At 34.6% G+C, this 26,747-nt stretch overlaps 1 protein-coding gene across 4 annotated transcripts in view; it reads left to right on the forward strand.

Annotated features, from left to right (window-relative positions):
- Mnat1 (MNAT1 component of CDK activating kinase) overlaps positions 1–26,747 on the forward strand; it is a 240,901-nt gene that overhangs the window by 83,707 nt on the left and 130,447 nt on the right. For all 4 annotated transcript variants that reach the window (XM_021247889.2, XM_087195224.1, XM_004837439.3 and 1 more), the window contains 2 exons: positions 11,054–11,194; positions 16,455–16,580. In XM_021247889.2, the coding sequence (XP_021103548.1) occupies positions 11,054–11,194; positions 16,455–16,580 (267 nt within the window). The remainder of the gene's footprint in view (positions 1–11,053; positions 11,195–16,454; positions 16,581–26,747) is intronic.

A 26,747-nucleotide genomic window follows, 5' to 3' on the forward strand; every position in this document is an offset into this window, starting at 1 on the left:
CTTTGTATGTGATTTGTTTCTTTTCTCTAACTGTTTATAGAAATTTGTTCTTCTGTTGGGTTTCTGGAATCTTATCTATTATATGCCTATGTGTCGATTTTTTTTGAGCAAGGCTATTTGGAGTCCTATATGCCTCACTTATCTGTATGTGAAGTTCATTTCCCCTTCTTTCGAAGTGTTCTGCCATTATTTCTGTGAACAGTTTTTTTTTCCTTTCCCATTAAGTTTATTGGTACATTTTTAGGTATAAAATACAGTTACATTCATCATTGGGATCTTGTACCATTACATGAGTATCTTGGTTCTCATTTTTTTTCCCCTTCCCCTGCCCTCCCTTCACCCCCTCTACCCTTCCCTATTTGCAAAGACTTTGTTTCCACTTTTTTCCTTTTCTCATATTTTTTCTTTTTGCTTTTTTCCTTTCTCCTACCCCTCCCACTTCCCCTGTTCCTTTAGACCTTTTCTTCCTGTTACACAATATCAGTTATACATTTTTTAAATTACAATATCAAGATTTAGGAGACATTACCACAGATTTTACAGAATTTTTTTTTTTGGTACCAGGGATCAAACTTGGGTCCTTGCCCTTGCACAGCAGGCAGTGAAACCACTGAGCTAAATCCCCAGCCCCAATTTTACAGAATTTAAAAGGATATAGAAAGCATATTACAAAAATCTTTTTTGAAATAAATTTGACAACTTCTAAGAAGTACCTTGGAAGACAAATTAATGAAACTAACTCTGGAGGAAATATAAAATTTGAATAGCACCTATTAAAGAAAGTATATTCTTAGCTTGAAAACCTACCTATATGACAACAGCAGGCTCATAAACATTTTAACTGATAAATTATATCAAACAGTTAAAGCAGAAAACAGAAGGAACACTTGTCCCCTCATTTTAGGAACTCAACATTGTGCTAATCCTAAAACTGGATAAAGATAATAGAAGAAAAAAAGTATGAACATAGATAGAAATTTGTTTAACAAAACAAACTCTTAGAAGTCAAATCTGGCAGTATGTAGAAAGTGGTTTTGTTATAGGGATGGCAGTGTTGGTTCAGCATTGGAAGATCCACCCCTAGAAGTCATCATTTTCACAGAGGAAAGGAAAAAGCCATATGATCCTGTCACTAGTTGGAGAAAGAGTATTGGACTAAATTCTACAGCTGTTCATGGTGAAAGCTATCAGGAGACTAGAAGTAGAACAGAACCTTCTCAACAGATTAAAGACATATACTCCATACTTCCAGCGAAAATACCTTATATGAATGGAGAAGATACAATGCTTTCTCCTTAAGGTGGGGAACAAGGGCAGATATGCTTACTCTTTATCTGTCCATTAAACTGAAACCTAGGCCCTACCACCATAGTCTGGCAATAAAATGACACAATTAGGATAGGATTGGCAAGGTAGAAGCAAAATCTTTATATGTAGATGAAATGATCATGAAGAAGGAAAATACTAAGAAATCTCTAGGAGCCCCTAGAACTTGTATTTGAATTTAGCAGGATTAGAAAATGCAAGGTATATATAAAAATTCAGGTCTGTGTATACTTGCTATAAATGAAGAATTGGATATTGAAATTTAAAAGTTATGTAGGAGTACAAAGGACCTAGAAAAGTTAAAAAAAATAACAAAAGAACACAGTGTTGGAAGACATTTAGTACCTAATTTTAAGACTTCTTCTAAAGCTACAGTAATCAAGGCAGTGTTGGTGTAAGGAAAGACATAGAGATCATTTGAATAAAACAGAGAATCTAGAAATAGAACCACACATATATGGTCCACTGAGTTTTGAAAGATTATTTAACATTAGCATTTTATAGAATATAAACTCAGTTCAAGAGCTGAGGAAGAGATAGTGTTTTCAGCAGACGGCACTAGAACACCTGGTATCCGTATATAAAAAATTAATCTCAACCCTTTATTTCCATACATGAAAATAACTTGAAGGGATCTATGAACCTAAATATGAAAGCCTAAAAGTATAAAACTTTAAGAAGAAATTATAAGGGAAAATGTTTATGAATTCAGGATAGGCAAGAACTACCTAGGATACAAAAAAGACATGATGTATAAAAGACAAAAATTGATAAATGAGATGCCATCAAAATTTAGAACTAAATGACATCATTAAAATGAAAAGTAGCCCAAAAAGAAAAGTAGTCCTTAAATAGACTATATTTACAATGCACATAACCTATGAGCAGAATATATAAAGAATTCTTAGAGCTCATTAATAGACAATCCAATTAAAAAGTAGACATAAGAAGATGATAAATAGCCAGTATAGCTCAAGGAAAGATGTGCAACTCTAGAATCAGAAAAGTGCTAATCACTACAATAACAAGATTGAATTATACCCTCATTAGGGAGATGAAGTTCAAAGTTTTAAAAGCCTTGTCATGACTTTTTCTTTTTTTGGATTCTCCCCCTTTGCATTTAATTTGTCTCACCCAATGGATTCATTCTGCTGGGTTTCCTGGGGTTGTGATCCTCATTGTCTTTTCCTAGGGCATTGTCTAAAATTTTTTGGAGTGCCGGCTTGATATTCATGAAGTTCCTGAGGTGCTCTTTATCATGAAAGTATCTTATTTCTCCATCAATTTTGAAAGATAGTTTTGCAGGGAATATCAATCTGGGTTGGAGGCTGTTTTCCTTTAGGGCTTGAAAAACATCACTCCAAGCTCTTCTTGCCTTGAGGGTTTGCATTGAGAAGTCTGCTGTGGTTCTGATGGACTTTCCTTTGTATGTGATTTGTTTCTTTTCTCTCACTGCTTGTAGAATTTTGTTCTTCCGTTGGATTTCTGGAATCCTAACTATTATATGCCTATGTGTAGATTTTTTTTGATTAAGGCCAGCTGGAGTCCTATGTGCCTCACTTATCTGTATGTCAAGTTCTTTTCCCCTGCTTGGGAAGTTTTCTGCCATCACTTCTATGAAGAGTTTTTTTATGTCATCTGCACTCTCTCCTGTTTCTTCATTGACTCCAATCAGTCTTATGTTATTCTTCTTTGCATCATCCAGCAGCTGCTGGATAGATTTCTCTTGTTCTCTTACAATTTGAAAGCAATTTTTCTTTTCCTGGGCACTAGTTGCACTCTTCTGTATCTGAAATTCTATCCTCACGTTGGTTCATTCTGTTGTGCAGACTTTCGATGGAGTTTTTAATCTCCTGGAAATCTCTTTGCATCTGTTTTATGGATTCCATTTGTTTCCTATGTTGAGATTCCATCATGTTCCTCAGATCCTCTATTTTTTTTTTCTGTGTCCTCTCTAGATTTATTAATCATGTCATAATCATTTATTGATCATGCCATCCATGATCATCTGAGTAATTATTTCTGATTTCATTTTTCCCAGATCCTCTTTTGTTGCCAGTTCAGAGAGTCCAGGTGGTTGAGTATCAGATTGTTCGATCTCATTTCCCTTTGGGCTTGCTGTAGGTGATCCAGAAGTCTGTTTTTGAGGCTTGTTTACGTGTCTTCTCATTTCCACAGGAGGGGATGGGGTGTGCTTGTGGCGCCTGGGCAGTTCACCTTCTCTGCCCTAGGACCTTGGGATGGCGACGTGGGAGCTTCCTTCCGGGTGCTGGGACTGGCTCACCTTCTCTGCCACAGTTTTTTTTTTATGTCATCTGCACTCTCTCCTGTTTCTTCATTGACTGTGATGAGTCTTATGTTATTCTTCTTTGTATTGTTTAGCAGCTGCTGGATTGATTTCTCGTGTTTGCTTACTATTTTAAAGAAATTTTTCTTTTCCTGGTCACTAATTGCAATCTTATCTTCTATATCGGAAATTCTGTCCAATTTCTCAGTCTCGTGTGTACTTTCAATGGAGTTTTTAATCTGGAAATCTGTTTGCATCTGCTTTATGGAATCCATTTGTTTCCCATGTTGGGATTCCATCGTGTTCCTCACCTCCTCTATTTTTTTATGTGTCCTCTCTAGATTTATTAATCATGTCTTACACTATGGGGACAATCTCTACTGTTATCTGAGAAATTATTTCTGATTTCATTTTTTCCAAATCCTCTTTTGTTGGCAGTTTAGCGAGTCCAGGTGGTTGAGTATCAGATTGTTCCATCTCGTTACCCTTTGAGGTTGCCGTAGGTGATCTGGAAGCTTGGTTTTGAGGCTTGTTTATGTGTCTTCTCATTTGAACAGATGCAGCCTGCTGTGCCTTTGTTGAGGCAACTTTTTGCTCACCCAGTGGTCTTCAATTCTGAACAAGCCACAGAGCTGCCTTTTCTCTGCTCCTAACCAGTGCACTAATTCTTGGGTTCAGAAAGGTGGCCTTCTGGATCCCTGAACTGACCTGTTGACTGGGCAGGCTTCTGGCTTGGGCCTGTGCACACTTGGGATGGTATCTAGGTGTGCCTTTGGCTAGGCCCCCTATGTACCTGTTGTCTGGGAGGGCCTTTGGTTGGGGGCTGTCCACCCCAGTTCTGTTGTGTGAGAAATGTTCTGGCTAGGCGCTTGTTCACTTACTGATGGTATCGGGGCAAACCTTTAGTTGTTGCTTGTGCACCTGTGCAGCTCTTTTCCAGGCGGGCTCTTGGCCTGGGCCTCTGGGGTCAGAGAGGAGCCCTGGCTGGTATCTGCTTGCAGTCGTGGCAGTCTGGTCTACACCCCTGCTCCTCCAACTAAGGCGGTTTGGTGTGCCTTTATTGCAGAGATTTTCTTCACTTTTCTAGTGGGCTTTAATTTTCATCAAGGAGCCTCAGAGAGGCCCTCTTTCTGTTGTTCACTTCTCTATCTTCTAGAGCTTAGAATAATGTCCTTTATGACCCCTGCAACTCTGCAGCGTAGATCCAGGTATTGGCTGGCTGTAGCCGTGGTGGGGGGTGGTGGCGGGCCAGAGGTGCTGCTGCTGGCACCTGAATGGTTCACCTCCTTGGTGCTGGGGATTTTCTGATCCTCGTCGCTTGGGGGCCTTGGTACGGTGGCCCGAGAGGCTCACTACCTAGTTGTTGTCGGGGGGCTCTGCTCCTTGGTGCTCAGGGGCTGTCTTGTTTTCTCTTTTTTGATATCATTTTTCTAAAATAGTAACATTACCACATATAAAATTAAGTTTTGTTAATTTTAATCTAATGTCAAAATTTGTTGTGAAATATTTCAGAACTTACAATTCATTGTTAAAATTTTTCTATAAAGGAAGAAGAATTCCATATATATATAAAGAGATATAGTGATCTAATTTATAGAATTTAGCTATCACTTTTTCTTGCAACTTGGCCCTCTAAGTTTAGGAGAAAGTAGAGATAATTACTTTTTGGCTGTTTTATCAGGAAGCTGTAATCATCAGTAAAATGATACAAGAACATTTGGATCATGTAGCTTGTATTTTTATCTTGTATTTAGAAAGGACTTCTTATTTGTAGTCTTATAATATTTCATTTAGGTATTTCTTCCTGTGCCATAAAGCTCTCAGAGAATTGATACTACAGTCTCATTCCTTTCATACCTAGCGTGGCTTTCTTAAAAAGGTATCTCCTTTCTGCAAGTATTATGATATCATAAAAATTACTCTGCTTGCCCAGTATAGCCTTCTCATGGCACATCAAGAGGTGCCTGCAAAATAATAGGTTTACCTAAGTAATGTATTGCATTTGCCCCATGTAATTCAATAATGAAAGTTTGTTTCTGTCAAATGAATGCCCTTTTCACCTATAGTTTTTTTTTTTTTTTGGTACTGGGGATCAAACTCAGGACCTTGTGCTTGTGGGGGAGGTGGCGGCACCACTGAGCTAAATCCTTGGCCCCTTCATCCATAGCTTTAAGCTCGGATATCATTGTGAGAATTGTAATGAAAGAATAATCTGTTTCTAGACTGATTGTATTACTTTAAAGTAGGAAGTTTAATTATTGAGAACTTATGATCATATACTGAATAAAACACTATTTCATGAATGTTACAGTGAGATTATTTAGATTTTTAAAAATAGTAATGATTAGCACTTGGTTATATTATAGCTTTTGAAGTAATTCATTATCCTTTATTAGTTGGTTATTCTCTGTAGAGAATTATACTCGTTAGTAACTTTTACGTGGGAATATGGCATTGACTTAAACATGCAGATTTAGGACCATGTTTTTAGGATGATTCTAACACCTACAACACATCTTTCGTTGAGTGAGCCTTGAAGTAGTCCATGGAGCATGAGTTAACAAACATTTTGATGTCATTTTATTAACCTGGGGTAGCAATTTGACTTTTACTCTTTCTCTGAATGTTGAAGTCTCAGTGATTGCTGTTGAAGGGGTGTAAGCAAGGTGGTAATGAGGTATTGTCATTATTAGGGTGGATTTAGTGACTTTGTGGGGTTGAATTTGCTAGAAGCAAGCCTGGTGTCTGGGATACCAAGTGGAGGTTTTTGCAGTCATGTAGATGAGTTCAGAGATGAATTAAATAAGAGCAGGAGAAATAGGAATGAGTTAGAGAAATCTTTCGAGTTCAAAATAGCTAGTCTTATTGATGAATTAAAAGTGGGAGGATTATTGGGTGAAGTAGTGCAATTAGGAAGATCAACATGACCTTTAGTCCTTTAACCCATATTATTGATCCCAGATTAGTGCCTTCATTAACCCCTCCAATGTTATTGCAAGAATATTTTTCAACATTTACTCTACACATACAGATCAAGTTTGTGGGAAAATCATGTATTGATACTACTGAATTAATTCAGGAATATATAAAAAGAATAAAGTATGGAGAAACATACAAAACGTCAATTTTTATTCAGGGTGAGTGATGGGGTCTAGTATTCACCATCTACATGTGGTTATTTAATCTTCCTCATACCCTTTGTTGAGGAGGCTGCCTATTTTCCAATGTATGTTCTTGATGCCTTTGTTGATAATCAGTTGGTTGTAGATGGTTGTGTTTATTTCTCAGTTTACTGTTCTGTTGTCTACGTATCTGTTTTTCTGCTAATGCTGTGCTGTTTTTGTTACTATGGCTTTGTAGTATGTTTTGAAATCAGCGATTGTGATGCTTCCAGCATTGCTCTTTTGCTCAGGATTGCTTTGGGTATTCAGGTTTTTATGTGCTTCAATAGGAATTGTTATTGGTATTTTGATGGGAATTGCATTGAATCTGTAGATCATTTTGGGTAGTATGGACATTTTAACAATATTAATTCTCCCTGACACATGAACACGGGAAATCTTTGCATATTTTTTCTTTTTCTTTAATGTCCTTCTTTATTATTTTTGTTTTGTTTTATTTTTATTTTTTCAATGAAGTTTGTTTTTTGTTTTTTTTTGTTTTTTATTTTTTGGTACCAGGGATCGAACTTGGGTCCTTGCGCTTGCGCAGCAGGTGGCAAAACCACTGAGCTAAATCCCTAGCCTTGTTTTTATTTTTTGACACAGGGTCTTTCTAGGTAGTTCAGGCTGGCCTTGAACTCCTTATGTATCCCAGGCTGGCCTCAAACTCATGACAGTCCTCCTGCCTTACCCTCCCAAGTTCTGGGATTATAGCCATGCACCAACATGCCTAGCTGTCTTTAGTGTCTTTTAATTTTCATTGTAAGGATCTTTAACTGCCTTGGTTAAGTTGATTCGTAGGTATTTTATTTTTTAAGAAGCTGTTGTGAACAATATTGTTCTTTTAATTCTTTCTCAGTGAGTTCATTTTTGGTGCATAGAAAGGTTAGTGATTTTTGTATGTTGATTTTGTGTTATGCTGTTTTATACTAATCTTTGAAAAAAATCAGCTCCTTGTGTGGGGTCATATCATCTGCAAACAGGGATAATTTGACTTCCTCCTTTCCTATTTGTCTCTTTTATTTCTTCCTCTTGCCAGATGGCTGTGGGTATAATTTTAAGTACTGTATCGAATAAGAATAGTAAGAGTGAGTATCCTTCTCTTGTTCCTGATTTTTAAGGAAATGCTTTCAGTTTTTCCTCTGTTCATTTTGATGTTGGCAGTAGTTTATCCTAGATAGCCTTAGTTATGTTGAAGTATGATCCTTATATATTGAATTTATTCAGGGCTTTTATGATGGGATTTTGAATTTTATCAAATACATGTATTAAGATGATCTTGTGACTTTTATGCATGATTCTATTTATGTACATATTATGTTTATTGATGTGAATATGTTGAACTAATCTTTCATCTCTGGAATGAAATCAACTTGATTGTGGTGTATGATCTTTTTAATGTGCTGTTGAGTTCAATTTGGGTGTTTTTGTTGTTGTTGTTGCTGTTGTTGTTTTGAGACAGGGTCTCCCTATGTAGTCCAGGCTGGCCTTGGACTCAGTATGTAGCCCAGGTTGGTCTTGATCTCATAGCGATCCTCCTGCCTCAGCCTCCTGAGTGCTGGGATTACAGGCATGCATCACCACACCCAGCTTTTTTTTGTTTTGTTATCGTTTTGAGACAGGGTCTTGCTATGCAATCCAGACTGGCCTTGGGTGCAATTTGGAAGTATTTTATTAAAGATTTTTGCATCTGTGTTCATCAAGAATATTGGTCTATAGTTTTTTGTCATGTACCTTTTGGGTTTCAGTAGCAGAGTAATACTAGCTTCAAAGAATGAGTTTGCAAGAGTTTTTTACCTTTCTTTCTCTCTTGGTCACTGCGTTGTGTTTGGTGAAGTTTTTTCCCTGCTTTTAGAAACTCTTGTCTTCTGTGGAGTCATCCCCTGCTCTTCTTCCTTCTGTTCTGTTACCTTTTTTTTTTCTGATACTGGAGATTGAATTCAGGATCTTGTGCTTGTGAGGTAGCCACAGCACCACTGAGCTAAATCCCCAGCCCTTCTGTTACCTTTCTATTTTATCCTTTTAGGGACTTTTTTCCCCTGTCTATTAAATAAATACAGGTTCTTCTCAGTGATTGTCTCTGAGTTACCCCTCTATGCTGATTACTCCTAAACATTTTTATAGCCCATTGTTTTTCCTGAGCTCTTAGATGTATATAACATATCCGTGCATCTCTATATTGTTAATAGATGTTTCTTTCTGGATGTATTGTCATTCAGTGTGTTCAAAACTAAACTTTTTATATTCATTCTCTGCTTTTTTCTTTGTGTTTTAAAAAAATTTTGTTTTATTGTGGTACAAACACATAACATAATGTCTATCCTGTTGACAAAATTTAAGTGTAGTGATGCAGAAATCTGGGAATGAAATACACAGAGACACAGAATTCAGATAAAATAATAAAATTTCTTCTCGCCAGCAGGCGGGAATGCCAGAAACCAGTCTGGTCAATATCTGTGCCCGCTTTGTTCAGCATTTCCCTTTTTATATCCTTTTTAGCCATTATCTCATCCCTAGTGGTCTTTGATATATAAATACAATTCCAGTTCCTATTTACAAGTCACAGACACAAGATAGGCCACATATATTGTAAATTCACCCTGGCCTGGTAACTTTGTTAGGTTAATGAAGTTACTGGTTAGAGTCAGATAATCCTCGCCTTAAACAAGGAGTTACAGGAAAAGCAAATCTTAAAAGAACACATTACTTATTTTGCTTCTACAGCTACCTTAATATTCAATCTATTAAGTTATCTAAAACTTTTCTATATCAGTACAACACACTAATAATACATTACTATTAGTCCAGTGTTGTATAGTAGATCTCTCATCTTACTTTAACTTGAGGACTGTTTGTTGGTAATTTCCCATTTCCATCTCCCCTAGCTCCTGACAACCATTCTTCCATTCTTTGCTATGAATTGACTATTTTAGATACCTCATATAGAGTGGAATCATAACTTAGTTGTCATATTTGGTATGATTTCAGTCTTAAATTTGTTTTGACTTGCTTTCTGTCTTGTATGCTATCCTAGAAAAAGTTCTGTATGTGCTTGAGAAGAATGTGTATTCTTCTGCTGTTTGGTTATCTGTGTTGTCCATGTTTGCTTTATACACTTAGGTGCTCTGATGTTGGGTGACATATGGTTATAGTTGTTATATCTTCTTATATGTTGGTCCTTTTATAATTACATAATATTGTTATTTGTCCCTTGTGACAGTTTTGACTTAAAATCATTTTTGTCCCTTATTATGTTATCTTAGTGAATGGTGCTAGCCTCCATCCAACTGTTCAAGCCATACCTGGTCAATCTTTACATTCTCTTGATAGTTCTTAGCCTTTTTCAAGAGTACTTCCTTTTCTGATTCTATTATTACCTTATTTGGGAACCTGATATATTCTTACCTGGGTTATTGGAATATTCTTTTAACTAGCCTTTCTGTTTTAAGTGTTGAACCCTATTGATCTGTGTACCTTATTGCTTCCATTCATATTTCTAATCCCATCCCTTAAATTCTCTTAATGTCTTTCCAGTTGCTTCAATATGGCATATATTCCTTTAATTTAGTATGGTATAGCAGGCCTTCACTGATCTGCCTCAGCTTTCCTCTTTAGCTTTATCTGAAGCTTTCTCCAACCCCCAGACTACCATACCAATCATTCCACATTGTTTCATATATTTGTTCCTTCTTACTCTTGCTTTCCCTCCATTGTAGAGAAGGAAAAGTTTGTAAACTGATTGGGAGGGATGCTCATAGAACTTAGCAACTGATTATTAAAAAGGGGGGAGTGGGGTGTCAAAAGAGTGAACAAAGATGACTCTGAGATTGACCTGACTTGAGATATTGGTGTTCTCCTAACAGAAGTAAGGACATTTTGCATATACTGAGTTTAAAGTGTATAAGTGAAATATTTTTTCTGCAGGAGTTCACTTAATATGTGAGTTGAAAAAAAAGTGAAGTTAAATCTCCTAAAATGAATGAATCCAAACTGTCTATAACAATTATAAATAAAAATTACTGTTAAGTAGTTAATACAGTTTCGCTTCTGGGCTTAGTGTACTTTAGTGTTTCTATAGTGCTAGATGTCATTCTCTTTAATAGTAATGTGTTCATATTAAATAAAATGAATTCTGGATTCTTCTAAGTAGAAGTGCTGCATTATTAAAATATCAGTGATTAGTGTGTTTCATGCTTCCGATAAAAAAATTATCAGAGTGATAGAGGATTGCTATTAGTTGCTAAATTTTTTGCCTGCTATATAAAAATTTCTGTTTTAGACTCGGGAACAGGAAGAATTGGAAGAAGCTTTAGAGGTAGAGCGACAGGAAAATGAACAAAGAAGACTATTTATACAAAAAGAGGAACAACTGCAGCAGATTTTAAAACGAAAGAATAAGCAGGCTTTTTTAGATGAACTGGTATGTACAAATGCTAATTGTGATGAAAAATTAGTTTTTAGAGTTAACCTTTCCTATTTATGATTCTGATAGTGGCATTTAAATGGCATTTTCACACTGTCCATCTTTAGTTTGGTAATTGCTTATTGATATTAATATATCCTTTTTTTTTTTTTTTTTTGCTACCAGGGATCAAACTCACGACCTTGCACTTGCGAGGCAGGCGCAGTGCCACTGAGCTAAATCCCCGGCCCTTATGCTCATAATTCTATGGGTCAAGAAACCAAGTGGAACTTCAGGGCTACTCTCCTCTGGTGTATCCTCAGGGCACTTCCCATGTAGTTTCTGTGGCTTTGTATTTGTATATCTTATGCAGTATCTTAGAGCTGTGAAAAGAAATATTCTCAAAATAAAAAGTAGAAGCTGTTAGCGTTTTAAGACTTGAGCTGAGAAATGGTTGCAGCGTCAAGTCTGCCATAATTATTAGTAGAAGAGCCCACACAATTTCAAGGGGAAGGATTTATAGATCCTTTCTCTAAATTTCTTCTTCCATTCAATATAAGTTGTGGGTTTTTTAAATCCACATATTGTTCTTGGAAAAGAATTATATTTTCCCAGAATCTGGTATAATAAAAATTCAGTTGATTCTCTGTCTTTACCTCAAAGAGCAGTTCGTGATAGAAATTATAAAAACTTCTTTAATTGTAATTTTGTCTTATTCGTATGCTTATTTTTTATGTACTCTCAACTGCTATGAAGGATTTGAAATGATTTACCCATAGATATGGTATTGCTTGTGGACATGGCATTGTTTGTGGATCATAAATAAGGATATTAAAGTGAGATTTTGGTGTACTTTATTTCTATTCCTTTTCTTTTTTTTCCCCTTTAAAAATGTTTTATCAATATCTTTTATTTTCAGATGAGAGAAAAATGTTATAACTGACCTAACTTGGTATACTCTCAATAGATTACCTATATATTTTTAAGCTTAACGATTAAAATGCTATTTTCAAAGCATTTTCTCTTGATTAATATTGGTTGTCTATTAACTAGCTAATTTTTCAATATTTTGATTCTGTGCTAAAATTTGTAGTGATTCTGGTAGCTCTGGGACAGAATTATATTTCATACTTTTGCATGAAAAAGAATATACTTGGAAGAAATGGGAGTATTATTGTAATAGTGGTATTTTTCCAGTAGTTACCTACTTAAGTAGTCATATTATTGGTAATAGCAGTAATAAGTAAGGTCTCTGAAGTGTTTCATAGATTTAATGCTATATTATTTGATGCTCTTACTCTGTGATATTGATTACATCACAAAATAGGAAACCTTTTTCTTCACAAAGGTCTTATATTCTTCCTTTTCTATTTTTGTGCAAATAAATTCATTTCCATGAGATATTTCTTCAGTGTTAACACACTTAGTTCCCCTAATTGACTTATTGTGTTTTTGTCCAATAAAACATTAAATTAATCAGGAATAAAAACAGAAAGCAAGGTTAATCAAGTTAGAAATAGATGAGAAAGAAAAAATAAAGATAAGGGGATTAATGAATTTTAACTAGACAGAAAATGCTTATTATAAAACCCTGTCTACTCTCTGTGAGTGGAGTGTGAATTTGGTTCTTCAAATGCGGGCAACATTGTATAAAATACAATAATGATATTTTCCCTGTCAACTTTGATTAGTTCTTTTTGAATGTGCTATGTGGCAGGACAGCTTTAACAGTTGAAATGACATGTGTTATGTTTTATATTTTTGTAGATGTATTTTGTGAGAAATTAAAAGTGTTAAGGAATGAATTAGTAAATATTGGTGCTATAAATGTATTTACCGATTCTCAATCACTTTATAAAAAGAGGAACATATTTTTTTGGGAGTAATGCTTTTCCTCTATACATTTAATTGATTACTCCCAAATATAGAACTCTGATATTAGATGAATATACAACATAATTTTGGCATTTTATGTTTTGTCTATAAAGGGTTTGCAAATTTTGAGTTTTCCTAGCTTTGCATAGCAATTATTTTTGTATAGCCTCTTAGTCCTCAAGAGTACTGTACTAAGTTTTGCTGCCTCATTGAGGTGCTGTTGGCATGAAGTGCCCCAATAATTCATTGAGGCATGAAGCAAGATGTGAAACTGCCAGTGTTGTACATTGTGTCTAATCTGGAGTTAATATTAGATTTTGTGAGCTTTTCCCCCACTTCCTGTTTTCTTCACCTGCAAGTCATTACTGTGCATACTTTCCTCACTATTTCCTCACGTAATGTAGTTGTTAAATAATTCTTAGTAATTTACTGTATTCATTAGTACAATTAATTGCACCAGATTGGTTTAGAATACCACTGCAGTTTTGATTTCTTGTTTCCATTTTGAAATTTATTTTTAAAACTCTTAGATTAAGTTTTTAATCTTTGCCGAACTTTTTATAAATGTTAAAATATTTTTAGTCTTTTTTGACTGCTTGAATCATTAAATTTCTTTTGTTTCTTTTTTCTTCTTGAATTCTTATTAACTAGATGAAAGAATATATTCCTTTTCTATGTTCATGTGTTAGATTTTTATTAAAAAGGAAGATAACATTGGCATTTGCAAATATGCCTAGAAGCTTAAATTTTAGGATTATTTCCTGCACCTAATTTACACAAGTACTACTTATTATAATTTTTTACTCCCGCTTTTCAGTTTGGTCCTTGTACCAAAAGTTACTTTTTAACCTTTAAAAATCATTGATGTTATATGTAACAAGATGGGTTTTTTTTGGTACTGGGGATCAAACTCGGGTCCTTGCGCTTGCGCAGCAGGCGACGGAACCACTGAGCTAAATCCCTGTAACAGGATTTTAACATTATGGTCTTAGTACTTACAGCTTAGCGTTTGCCATAATGTGGGCTAAAAAAAGTCCATTTATTTAATCCTACTGTAAATTCAACTTTTTTTAACAGTTTAGAAAGACATTTTTAATCAGGTCATGTCTTTTTAAATCTTTTTATATTCTTATTTTGAAATTTTCTTCTATTTATGTCTGAAATTTTGTATGGGTTGGTAATTGTGAAATGCAGTAGCTGATTTTTATTAGAAATTTTGTTTGCCAGATGGGTTACTTAAGTCCGTTAAAGTAATCTTTTAAAAAGAGTCATTATAAACCTTTTAATGAGTATTACAGACAGTCGTATTAAAATTTTAAAAAATATTAAACAATTGTGCCTTCAGGCAATTATAGGTTATAGAAACCTTTTAAGGTAAAATGTATTGGTAAGAAGAATGAACTAACTTGAATGACTGAATCTTCCACAGAGTATATGTTTCACATAGTTTATTTTACTCTTTAGATAGTATTGTCATTAAAGCTAATTCTAGTTTAACATTCACAAAAGTTTTCAGGCCCTAAAATTTTGAGTACTAAAGTAAAATTAAGTAGGTTCAAATTATATGCCTTAGTGTTAAAATTAGTTTTAAAAACATAGAATGTTTATTTATGTAAAATTCAACTATTTAGACATTTTAATATGTGAAACCAGGATTAAAACAAGCTAGTTTTGATTAACAACTTCTTTGAAGTGAATACATTGTCTTGGTTTTAATATAAGCATTTTTGCTGTTTAGAATAAATACCTGTTAATAGATGAGCATTTGAATTCATTTTGAATATAAATTGGGAAGCATTGATTTAACTTTTTAGCCAAGAGTTTTTTTCTGTTAGTTTTTGCATATGAAAAGACATTTTTTGCCGCAGCTCATTTAAAATATTTATTTTACATTTATTTAAAGATACTTAATAAGGACATTTAGAATAGTTGCAGTTTCACAGCAATACTATTATGAATGTATTACTAATGCTTTGTTGTAAAATAAGAAAAGTATCCAAATATATTCTTTCATTATTTCTAAAGCCAGTCTCAATGGTTTTCATCTTAACAAGCATCTGTTTTATAAATAAAATTTGTGTTTTTACTCACTTTTAAAAGTTTTTATCTGTGACATTGCTTTTAAAAAACATGTCTAGTATAAAATCTTAATGTGTAATTTTATTCTAGGATAATTCTGTTGCATTAACTTGCATGTTATTTGAATTATTTCTGTACTGTAACCTTAATTCCTGTAAGTATTTTAGACACATTTGTGCTTAAAAATTATTAAATTGTTAGATTTGGGAAAAAAATTGGAATCAGATATGTGCTTGTTTTCATACTGGGAAATGTTAACAGTAGTTTCTTCAGGATTAAATTCTGGATGGGCATGTATTATAAAAACCTTTAAACAAAAATATTTTTTGCATACAACTTAGTATAGGAGATAGAAATGTTTTCATACCTTCATTGTCATTTGTAAAGAATGTATGAGAGAGAGAGAGAGAGACAGACAGACAGACACCAACCCTTTCCCCCAGGGTTCTCTTTAATTGAGAACTCTGAAAGGAAGAAGTCTGGGTATCATTTAGTTTAGCTCTTAGCTTCACAGCACTTTAAGCATGTAAGAAGACCTCATGTTAAATAGGATAAATAGCAGTCTACATTTCAGAATTAGTCACGAATTTGCTTGGGATACTAAAATAAATGTGAATAGATTTATGCAAATAGTGGCCCTGATTTAGTATCAATATAAAATATTGAAAATATTTATCATTTTGTAACTTGATTAAAAAATTTTAGTTCTTTTTAAAAGTAAGGTAAGCAAAAGAAAAAATAAATATATGGTTGTACTCACAATAGTCTCATTGTGCAAAACAGAACAAGGATTGTTTCCAAACAGCCTCAGGTGAAATCTAATGGGAAGCAATTTCAAACTGGTCTGAATTCACTGGTAAAAAGAATGTGTCTTAGGTAAACATCTGATCTAAGTTATAGTACTTCATACTCCTCTTTGTGATTAGCTTCTATTTTTCTTTTCTTTTCTTTTTTTTGTATGGGGATCGAACTGTGGTCCTTGGTGCTTGCGAGGCAGGCAGCGGAACCACCAAGCTAAATCCCCGGCCCCTCTATTTTTCTTTTTAATAAATATGGTTGGTGGCTAGATGAAATAGAACCTTGTTATATTATCTTTAATGTGGATTTTATAAAAGTACTTGTCTGCAAGTTATTTTAAGTTACTAGTCTACAACAGCCTTTTCTTATTATGGAATGTTAGTATTTTTGTAAAGTGTTTTTAATAAATGAATATTTAGTTTGACATCAAGTGCTTATGGAAAAGAGCATATGTGAAAATAAAAGTCTTGTTGCTTTTTAGCTTTTCCTGTTTAGCTTTCATATTGAATTTGATCTTTTCTTACAGGAGAGTTCTGATCTCCCTGTTGCTCTGCTTTTGGCTCAGCATAAAGATAGATCTATCCAGTTGGAGATGCAGCTTGACAAACCCAAACCTGTAAAGCCAGTGACATTTTCCACAGGCATCAAAATGGTGAGTCTTATTTTATTTTCTTATTTAAAAGGTATTTTTAAAGAGTATGCTTTATAATTCTGTTAGTTTCCAGGGTGAGCTGAAAGGTTTAGATGTTTAAGAACAGGATCTGTTGTAGGCTAGATGTCTGGAAACATGAATGTGTATACTGTAAGGAAAATGAAATGTAATAGTTTTCAAAGTACACATTGTAATTTTATTGAGATATGTGGCTTCTATGTTTTTCTTGTATTTTAAATTTGTAGTTTAGAAAAACTTCTTAAGAGAAAAATGATAACTATTGCTAGGGAAGTATTAATCTACTGACATAAAATAGAGTAAATGTATAAATTTATATTTTCCCCCAAACGGTTCTCCATTGCCATATTCTCTTAATATTCAAAAGCCATTCTTATGGTGGAGTATACCTGTACTCTGAGGATTCAGAAGGCTGAGGCAGGAGAATTGCTGCAAGTTCAGTGCCAGCCTAGGTTACATAGTTCAACATCAGCTTGAACTATATAGTAAGACCCTTCAACCAAAACCAAAAAAACAACTCTAATGAGCATGATAGGAATTTTTAAAAATAAAAGCCAGGGGCTGGGGATTTAGCTCAGTGATTCCGCTGCCTGCCTTACGAGTGCAAGGTCCCGAGTTCAATCCCAGGTACCAAAAAATTTTGTAAAATAAATAAAAAATAAAAGCCAGTTTTAGCTTCCCAACAGTTTTAAAGATAAACTAATTTGAATTTTAAAAATTGTTTAGCCATTCATTCAAAATAAATATTTTATAAGCCAGTGATATATTTGGATACTTTTATCAAGTTATTTCTCCCGTTTAGGAAATATATGCTCTGTTCTATTAATTTTAAAATCCAGATTTTTGAGTTGTAACCATTCTAAAGTATGTAACTTTCATATTGGTAAGTATGTTTTAAAATAATCTCATATTAGTTTAAAAATGGCAACATAATGAAATTGTAGATAAGGACTTGGACTTCAGAGCCCAATGGACTCAGTCCAATACTCAGCTGCCTCATTGACTCATGTGCTTATAGTGAGCAAATTTCTTAGTCTCTATAATAAGCCTTTTCCCTCATCAGTAAAATGGCAATGACAGTACCTGTCTCAGATGCTTGCTGAGGACATCGGAGGAGATGTGAACAAAGTGCCCAACACAGTGCCTGCCATATATTAAGCTCTCAGGAAGAGAGACTAGTTATTGTAGATAATATATGATAGCGTAGATGACTATGCTAATTTATTCTTTAGATTTTTAATTCTGCAACTGTGTCTAATGAAAACAGGATTGAAATTGGAGTTAGAAGACCTACATTTAAATTTTGGCTAATTTAATTGATAGCATGCTATTGATCAAGTTGCCTGTTTTCATTGTTCTCATCTGTAAAATAGGGTTATTTTTCACCCCATCAGATTGCTCTAAGAGGTAAATAATATATACCTAAGTTATTGCCTGGCACTTAAACAGAGTTCAATAAATATGAAATAATGAAATCAGCATTTTGCAGATCCTGTGAATTCTGAAAGGAAGGAAGCAGTCTAATATTTAGTTTTTGTAAGCCAGTAATTCTACACATATCTAATATAGTTATACATACAAGTGCTGTTCAAAGTTTTTAGGGTTTTTCCCCCTTTTCTGAATGTTTTCCTTTAGAATATAAAAGTAAACCAACTCAATTTTTCAGATTCATAGTTTATTTTGAAATGATAATAGTGTCTAATATTATATATTTAGAGTTTAGAGAATAGCATTTATTTAATCTTTTTATCCTAGGGAATATTCTCTGTATTTTTCTTTCTCCATATAGATGGTCCCACTGTTATTAATCCTTAAAGGATTATATTATAATTGTGTTGAAATGATCAGTTTACCTTCCTGTCTCTCTTTATCAGTCTGTAAGTTCCTAATAAGCTTTCCATAAATCTTGGTTGGGCGCTAGATAACTGGGTAGATGGATGGATGGATGTACAATTGAATAGTTGATTCAAATTTTACCAATATTTATCTGTTTTAAAGTAATCAGTAAAAATTCCTTAGCCAATTATAATGCAAATACCTGCTACTTTGATCATTTGATAAATGATATAGATATATTGTTTTGTTTTTTGAAACAGGGTCTCACTATATAGTTCAGGCCACTCTTGAACTCACTATGTACTCCAGGCTGGTCTTGAACCCATAGTGTCCCAAGTGGAATTACAGGCAAGCACCATTGTGCCTGCCTTAATGAATTATATATTTTTAAAATTCTGTACGTTGGTGCATATTGCTTTTTGAAAACATCTAATATAATGTCAAGAAACATAATGATTGCAGTAATAAGAAAGTATAGAATAGTTTTGCCATAATTGATGTTCTTAAGTTTAGTGAAACTAGTGGAAAAGTGTTTGTTAGTTTACCAAACGTATTTTCTCACTCTTGGAAAGTATCTTAAGTACTTCTCTTAAGGTGAAGTCTAGAGAAAGATTCTAGTCATTTTTAACCAGGCTGTACTTTGCTTATGTTATATTGGTCAGATTCTTTGATAAACTATGTAAGAACTTTCAGCAGAATTAAATATTGAATTGTCCTTTTTCCCCCTTTTTTCACTCAGATATTAAAAATTGAACATGACAGTTTAAAAAAAATTTTTTTAATATGACAGAGTTTACAGAATTTTTAGTTAATGTATATCATTGTATACTTGAATTTCAAAGCTATTATTAATGACATGCAATATTGAAGTGGCAGAAGTTAGCTGATAAAACTAGCCAAGTCAGTACTCTTCAGGATGAGGTTCAATGTTTAGTTGACAGTGTTGTTACACACCTTGGGAATGTATCCCTTGTCACAGCTGAACATGATAAATATGCAAGAATGAGTGTTTTAAAAATGGTATTTTAAAAAGCAAAGGACTGTTTGTTTCTTCCGACTTCAACAGATAAGGTCATATATATCTACTATACTTTTATTGTTGCATGTCATAAAATAATTGATTCCATTTTAGCAATTTTTCTATTTTCTTTTGTAGAATATAATATTGAAATCAAATCTGGCTTACAATTTAAGTAGAAAACACAATAGCTCAATTCAAGTTTTTTTGCAAGCTGTTACATTTTTTACTTTTTAACTACAGCAATTTGAAAGTTTAGATGATTTGATAGTAAATTTGCTCTTCCTCCAAAATTTATCTTGACTTCACCCACTTCTCTTACTACTGTCATCCCAGGCTAGTTACTATCATTTCTCTCATGGACTACTACAATAATCATCTATCTGATATCTGTAAAATCTTATGGCACTATACTTGACAGTCTGGTTCCGAAGCCTTTGGGACTGGTTTGGAGGAGAAGTTTGTAAAGGTTTAGAGATGCAGGCTATAGAATTCCTAGAAGAGATAGATGGGCAATTCTGGTCTGGGCTTAGAAGAGCAAAATGCTGATAGGAATCCGTCAGTAAAGGCCAGGTTTTTGAGGTTTCATTTGGAACTGAAGACTCTGTTGGGAATTAGACTAGAGGTCACATATGTCACACTCTAGGAGAAAGTTTGTTTGCATTTTGTCCATGTCCTAAGACTTTATGTGAGGCTGAATTTAAGGATGGTGGTGGACTAATTGATGTGGTAGAGGAAATTTCAGGGCAGACCAAAATTTAGGCTGTGGCATGAGTACTGCTAGATGCCATTATCCAGGTTTATAGTGAGAATTGGGAGCAAAAAGCAGAGCAGATTGATTTGAAAAATTTAAATTTTGGCCTGAAAAGACTATACGTAAAGTGGGGATCAAAAGGGAGATATGGTTATTGGAGAGACTGATGCCATTAAAAAGAACTGAGCACTTTGGTTTCTTTTTAATGCCATCAGACAACTGATGGCATCTCAGGAATCAAAACTCCCACTCATTGCAGGCTCAAGAGTATAAAAGTGTAAAACTTTCATTTGAGAAGACAAGAAGGGCCATTTAAGGAACTGATTATTTGGGGTTAATTTCATTGTGCTCAGCCATCTAGTCTTTCAGCAGTCACTGCAACCATGGTCTGAAGTGGCCAGACTTCTGCTTGCACTGGTAGCCTGGTTTTACCAACAGACAGAGTACAGGAGTTGTAGGATTAGGGAGTCTTCCACCAGGTTTCAGAGGAAGGCTTGGGAGGCCAGGCAATGTGCCCCTGAGAGGGTGATGCATAAAGTTGTAGGAATGAAGGCTAAGGTATAGTGCTTAAGTCAGAGATACCTCAAATGTGGAATGTCTGCTAAGGAAGACCACAGGCAGCTAGCAAAGTAACCTTAAGAGAGGCTCACTCTGTGGTCTGCAACCAGCAAAGCCTTAGAGGTGGCCTGCTCAAGACATTAGGAATTTACATCTTACCATTATGTACCCTGGATGGTGGACATGGAGCTATGGGATTTAATATTTGCCCTTTTGGCTTTTATTCTTGCTTTGGTCCTATTCTTTTCTATCCCTTTAGTCCTCTCTTTTGGAATAGGAATGTTTAACCCATACCACTGTATATTGGGAACATGTAATACTTTTTGAATTTACAACTAAGGGGCTTTACAATTAAGAGTCTGCCTTGAGTCTGACAGGAAATTTTGGACTTTTGAATAATGATGGAACTATTGAGACTTTGGGAAGGCATTAGTGTGTTTTCAATTGTAAGTATAATAGTTACATCTTAGGTAGAATTATGACCTTGTGTTTAGTTGGAGATTAAAAACAGTTTAAGGAGATTGTGTTTGGGTATGAAGCTGTTAAGCTATGGACTGTGATGGATAGTGTTATTAATTTGATTGGCTTGAGAGCCCCCTTCATATTAGTAAAGCATATTTTGGGTGTGTCTGGGTAGTTCATGGAGGTCTAACCTTGTGTACTATATATGGGGTCCCTTCACTCTGCCACCCTTTGCCTGCTCTACTTCCTGGAAGGTGAGCAGCATTCTTCTGCTAAGCCTCTCCATGTTGATGTTCCTCCCTTGGAGCTAGCTGACCATGGGCTGAATTCCCTGAAACAATGGGTCAAATAAACCATTTCCCCTTGTGTGTGTATGTGTATATCTTAATAATTGTATTTTTTTGTTTTAAATTTTTATTAGTACATGTTACATGATGATTACATTCCTTGTGGGGAGTTGATACATGTAAATAATACACCTCAATTCTTTTTTAGTACTATTTCCATCCCTTCCCACTCCTCTCTTTCTATCTCTTAATCCCCTTTGCATTTGAAAAAGATGTATTCCCCCTACTTTCTATTACCTGTTTTATTTTGCTCTTTGTTTATATTTTAGGTTTCTCACACAAGAGAAACCATGTGATATTTGTGTGTCTTGTTTATTTCACCTAATGTTATGATCTCAAGGTGCATCCATTTTCCCACACATGACTCAAGTTTATCCTCAAGTTTATGCAGGATAGTACTCCATTGTGTATATTTACCACATTTTATTTATCCATTCATCTGTTGATGAATATATAGGCCACTTTCAATATATAGCTATTTTGAATTGTGCTGCTATAAACACGGGTGTGGATGTATCATTATAATATATTGCCTTTAGCTCTTTGGGAAAATACCTAGAAGGAGAATTAACTGGGTCAAATGGAATTTCTAGCTTTAATTTTTTTTTAGTAATCGCCATATTGATTTCTATAGTGAACATACTAGCTTACATTCCTACCAGTAATGTAGAAAGGTTCCTTTTTCCCTGCAGCCTTGCCAGCATTAGTCATTATTTGGGTTCTTGATGATAGGTATTCTTTCTGGAGAAAGATGGAATCTGAGTTACTTGACTTTGCATTTTTTTTCTAGTGGCCAGTGATGTTGAACATTTTTTCATGTATTTATTGGCCATTTGTATTTTTTTTTTAAAGAAGTGTCTATTCATTTTAATTACCATTTTTTGATTGGGGCTTTTTTTTGGGGGGGGTGTCTAAGTGTTTTGAGTTCTTTATATATTCTAGATATTCATCCTCTGAAGAATAGTAGGCAAAATTTTTCCCATTCTATATGTTGTCTCTTCCCTCTGTTGGTTGTTTTCTTTGCTGTGTAGAAGCTTTTGAATTTGACGTGATCCCATTTGTTGATTCTTGGTGCTATTTCTTGGACCATTGGAGTTCTTGTTCAGAAAGTCTTTATGCGTATGGTTTGAAGAGTACCTATTTTATCTTCCAGGAGATTAAATGTTTCTGTTTTAATATTTAGATCTTTGATCAATTTTGATTTTAGTTTAGTAATGTATCTTCTACATGTGGATATCCAATTTTCCCAGCATCCTTTGCTGAAGAGGCTATCTTTCTTTTTCCCAGTGTATGTTTTTGGTCCCTTTGTCAAAGATCAAATAGCTGTTTCCTCCTCTGAAGTTGTGAGTGTGTTGGATATTTGGTCCCAACAGCAGGAAAGTTGACCTATATACCTTTTAAAGGGACTCTTACTTTACAGATGGAACAGAATGGGTACTATGTTAGGAGCAAAAAACTGTTTTCAGAGATTGAAGATGATAATATCCTTCAACAGGTTAAGCAAAGTCTCCAACACCAAGATTTAACTTATTAGTTTCAAATTTTCTTCTTTTACCTGGAAAAAATACAAGGGCAACTGGGTGTGGTGGTGGATGCCTGAAATTCTTGCACTTTGGGAGGCTGAGACCAGAGGATTGTGTTCAAGCTCAGCCTGGGCAACTTAGTGACTTAGTGAGACCCTGTTTCAATAAAAGAAAAAAAAAATGCCAGGGCAAGCAAACAGACCATACTTCTGCCCAGCAACTCAGGGTGTGAGTACCAGTCTTCCAAGTGCGGCTAAGCTTCCTGTAGGAAGTACAACTCAGCAAGAAAAGGATCTAATAGAGGACTCCACTGTTCCTGTTCCCAAGGATGTTTGCATTCAGATAACTCTTCCAGTTTCTTCTCCAAATGCTGCAAAGACATCAAGGGTAAATCCCACTTCACCATGTATTAGTAACATGCTCCCGCAGCTGTGGCCCTATGGGAACCCTGACAATTACATTATGCTGAAGTACAGCAGAATCCCCCTAAAGGGGCATCTTCAGTTCTTGTGCAGCCACTTAGGAACTTCACTCCCATGTTGTGCCTCTCACCAAAAATGAAGAGAATGGAGCTCCTGAGAAACCCAGATTATTTTGGCTTTCAAGTTGATGCCAGTCCCAAGGGAGCAGCTGGAAAAATTACAGTGCCAATTTAGCCATAGGGCTATGCCCCAGGGAGTGATTCGACCTAATGGCAAAGAACAATATGTGCCACCCAGATCACCCAAGTAAAAACAAACAAAAAAGCTATTCAAAAACTTTCTTCCCATTAAACTTGAGCTCTCTCTTCCCATTAAATTTGAGCTGTGGCAATGCTGAACTGCTTTGGAGAGGAGGAGTAAGCTGGGAAAAATGCTGAAAGAATGCCCTTACATCGCTGTGGATTTTGATGTGGGTTAGTAGTAGGGTCTCACAATTCATCCAAAGTGGTTTTTAAATGCTGGAGGGTAAGGAGGGAGAGGGAGGCAGAAGAGAGTACACACACATATATAAAACTATAATTTGCGGAGATTTTTTATCCTGGAATCAATTTTGAGGATTCAGATTTAACTTGGAGGAAAAACAAAACAGTATACAATCCTTCAGTATGGGACATTAGGGTGTGAGAATAAACATTTTTTGAAGAAACATCTATAAATATTGGAATTACATTTTAAAATCTATTTAAAGTTTAGTTTGGAGAATGCCATCTCTGACTTTATGTTACATAGTATATTTGTGCCTGGGTGTAAGAGTGTACAAGAATGGTTTAAGCCAAATCTGTTGTGCTGTAAAAACTGAATGTGATGCTTGAGTAAGTAGGGTTTCTTTCTAGTTTGAAATTGAATGTTTTTTTTGACCTTATGAATATTTGTTTGTTTTTGGTACCCGGGCTCGAACTCAGGTCCTTGCGCTTGCGAGGCAGGCTGCGGAACCACTGTGCTAAATCCCTGGCCTTACAAATATTTTATTTAATAAGCTATTATGCTCTGGTTATATTGGGCGATGTGACTACCAGTCGATTTCCTGATACTCAGGAAAGGACGGGATTATTTTAAAAAATTAAAAATTTGATCTTAGACCTGATTGGATAGGTCAAATGGATTTCAGAGGTTCACACTATATTATTGTGATTCTTCCTAAAAATGGGAAACATTTTTTGTTAGTTCATATGTTACTTTGTATGTTTTTTGACTGCCCACCGGCAAAAGTAATCAATACCTGTGGAATTGTTTCTGACTGATTTGACTAAGGTAGTCAGATCATAACTGTTCTGAATTTCAGCATTAAATGTAGCAGTATTTTATCCTTCTGTTCAAATACATACAACTTTAGGTATCAGAATGGTAGGGCCACCTGATCAACCCTTCATTAATTTATTTGTGTTAAAGATGAAACAATATAACTGCCTTTTTCTAAGTTTAAATCCTATGGAAGTAAAGAGAAAAAAGTTTTAAAAGATTAAGGGTAACTTTTTTCCATTTACAGTATATCTATCACTGCCAAGCACCATTGTGACATAGAGTGTAAATATCTTAGTGACGTATTAAAATGTCTATGGAGTTTAAAATTACTGTGACACGTATCTTGGTTTCAACTCTAAGTCAAGTTTTGGAGATTTATAGCGGTGGGTAGTTATTGAGAATTTTGAAAAAAATGCATATTTCTCTACATGCCAGAATTATTATTTCTTTGTAACTGATTCAACTTGGCAATTTCTTTTGATTTAGTGGGTTGATAATATGATATATTTACACAGTTCAAACTATTTCTGCACACCATTTGTAAAACCATCTATTAGATGAAAAATATAACTACCTGTGCTAAATTTGGGGGGACTTTAGGTTCTTTTTAAAAAATGTATTAATAATTATTGGCTACATATACAATATGATAAAAGTACTTTTTTTGGTTTACTTAGATAATACTTCAGTTGGTGGAAATGATTAACATTTAAAATGTTAATACCCTGTGAGTGCATTGGATCTAAGAAACATTTGTAAAAATCACTTGGTAAGGATTATAAACTTAATTACTATACTGAACAGAAAACACTTGTATGCTTATATGACTGTTAGTCCACTGACTTCTAAAAATATAAAGATTCTGTTTTGTTTTGTTTGTATGCTGGGAATCAAACCCAGGGCCTTAACCCCAGAGAGCCAAAGGCTCTATCACTGAGCTGTACCCCCAGGCCCTAAAAGTTCTCATTGAAGCATGAGAAAGGAGTTTTCTTTTGGAAGAAAGAAAATATTTTCTTGATTTTCTCCCAAATATTACTGAAAGTAGAAATATAAAGACATGACCAGTTTTTAATTTCTTAGAAAATGCAGTGTTTTTAATTTAATTTGCCTAATAGTTCCCATTTGATGGGATGAAATATACAGTGTGTGTGTTTTTTCACAGTATGTAGTTAATTTTTGTTTATTGCAATGGATTTAAGGGTTGTAGCTAAATGATGCCCATGAGTTATGTGAAGCAGGGTGTGTATTCTAGTTTAACTATGTATGTATTCATTGTTGAGGTGGAGGAATTTAAATATCAAATTTTTCTCTTCACCCTTATGGCTTAACATTTCTTTGTACCGTAAAGGCTACAAGTTGATATAAAAGGTATTGAGTGTAAAAAAAAAAGAAAAAGAAAAAAGTTAACTTTAAAATTCTTTGGAAAACATCTGTTGACTAACAGATTTACTAAAATGAGCATGACATGAAGAAAATATTCTGCCTTTACAAATATAATTTCTAGGGAAAATTAGGAAATATTTTCCTAGGAAATACATCCATTAGAATAACATTACCTATAACATTTGGAGCATTTAGATTGGGAATATTTGAATAGACTTTACTGATTGACATCACAGTGTTCAGAAAGTTTTAGATTTGAGGGCATTTTGGATTTTAGATTTTTGAAATAGAGATTCTCTGCCTGTGTAAGCATTTATATGTCTATATGTTTGTTCATAAACTTTTATTTCTCTTTGGTAAATACTATGAGTGGAATTGCTGAGATATATGGAAAGGGGTTTAGCTTTTAAGAAACTGCCAAAGTGTTTTCCAAAATGGATGTACCATTTTACGTTCCCACTACCAATGTATGAGTATTTTAGTTGCTCTGCATCCTTGCCAGTATTCAGTACAGTAATACCTTGGTTCACAAAAAATTAGGTTC

The sequence above is a fragment of the Heterocephalus glaber genome, unplaced genomic scaffold, assembly GCF_053883595.1.
Source record: "Heterocephalus glaber isolate CG9 unplaced genomic scaffold, H.glaber_assembly_v1.0 deba00001608, whole genome shotgun sequence".
NCBI lineage: Eukaryota > Metazoa > Chordata > Mammalia > Rodentia > Bathyergidae > Heterocephalus > Heterocephalus glaber.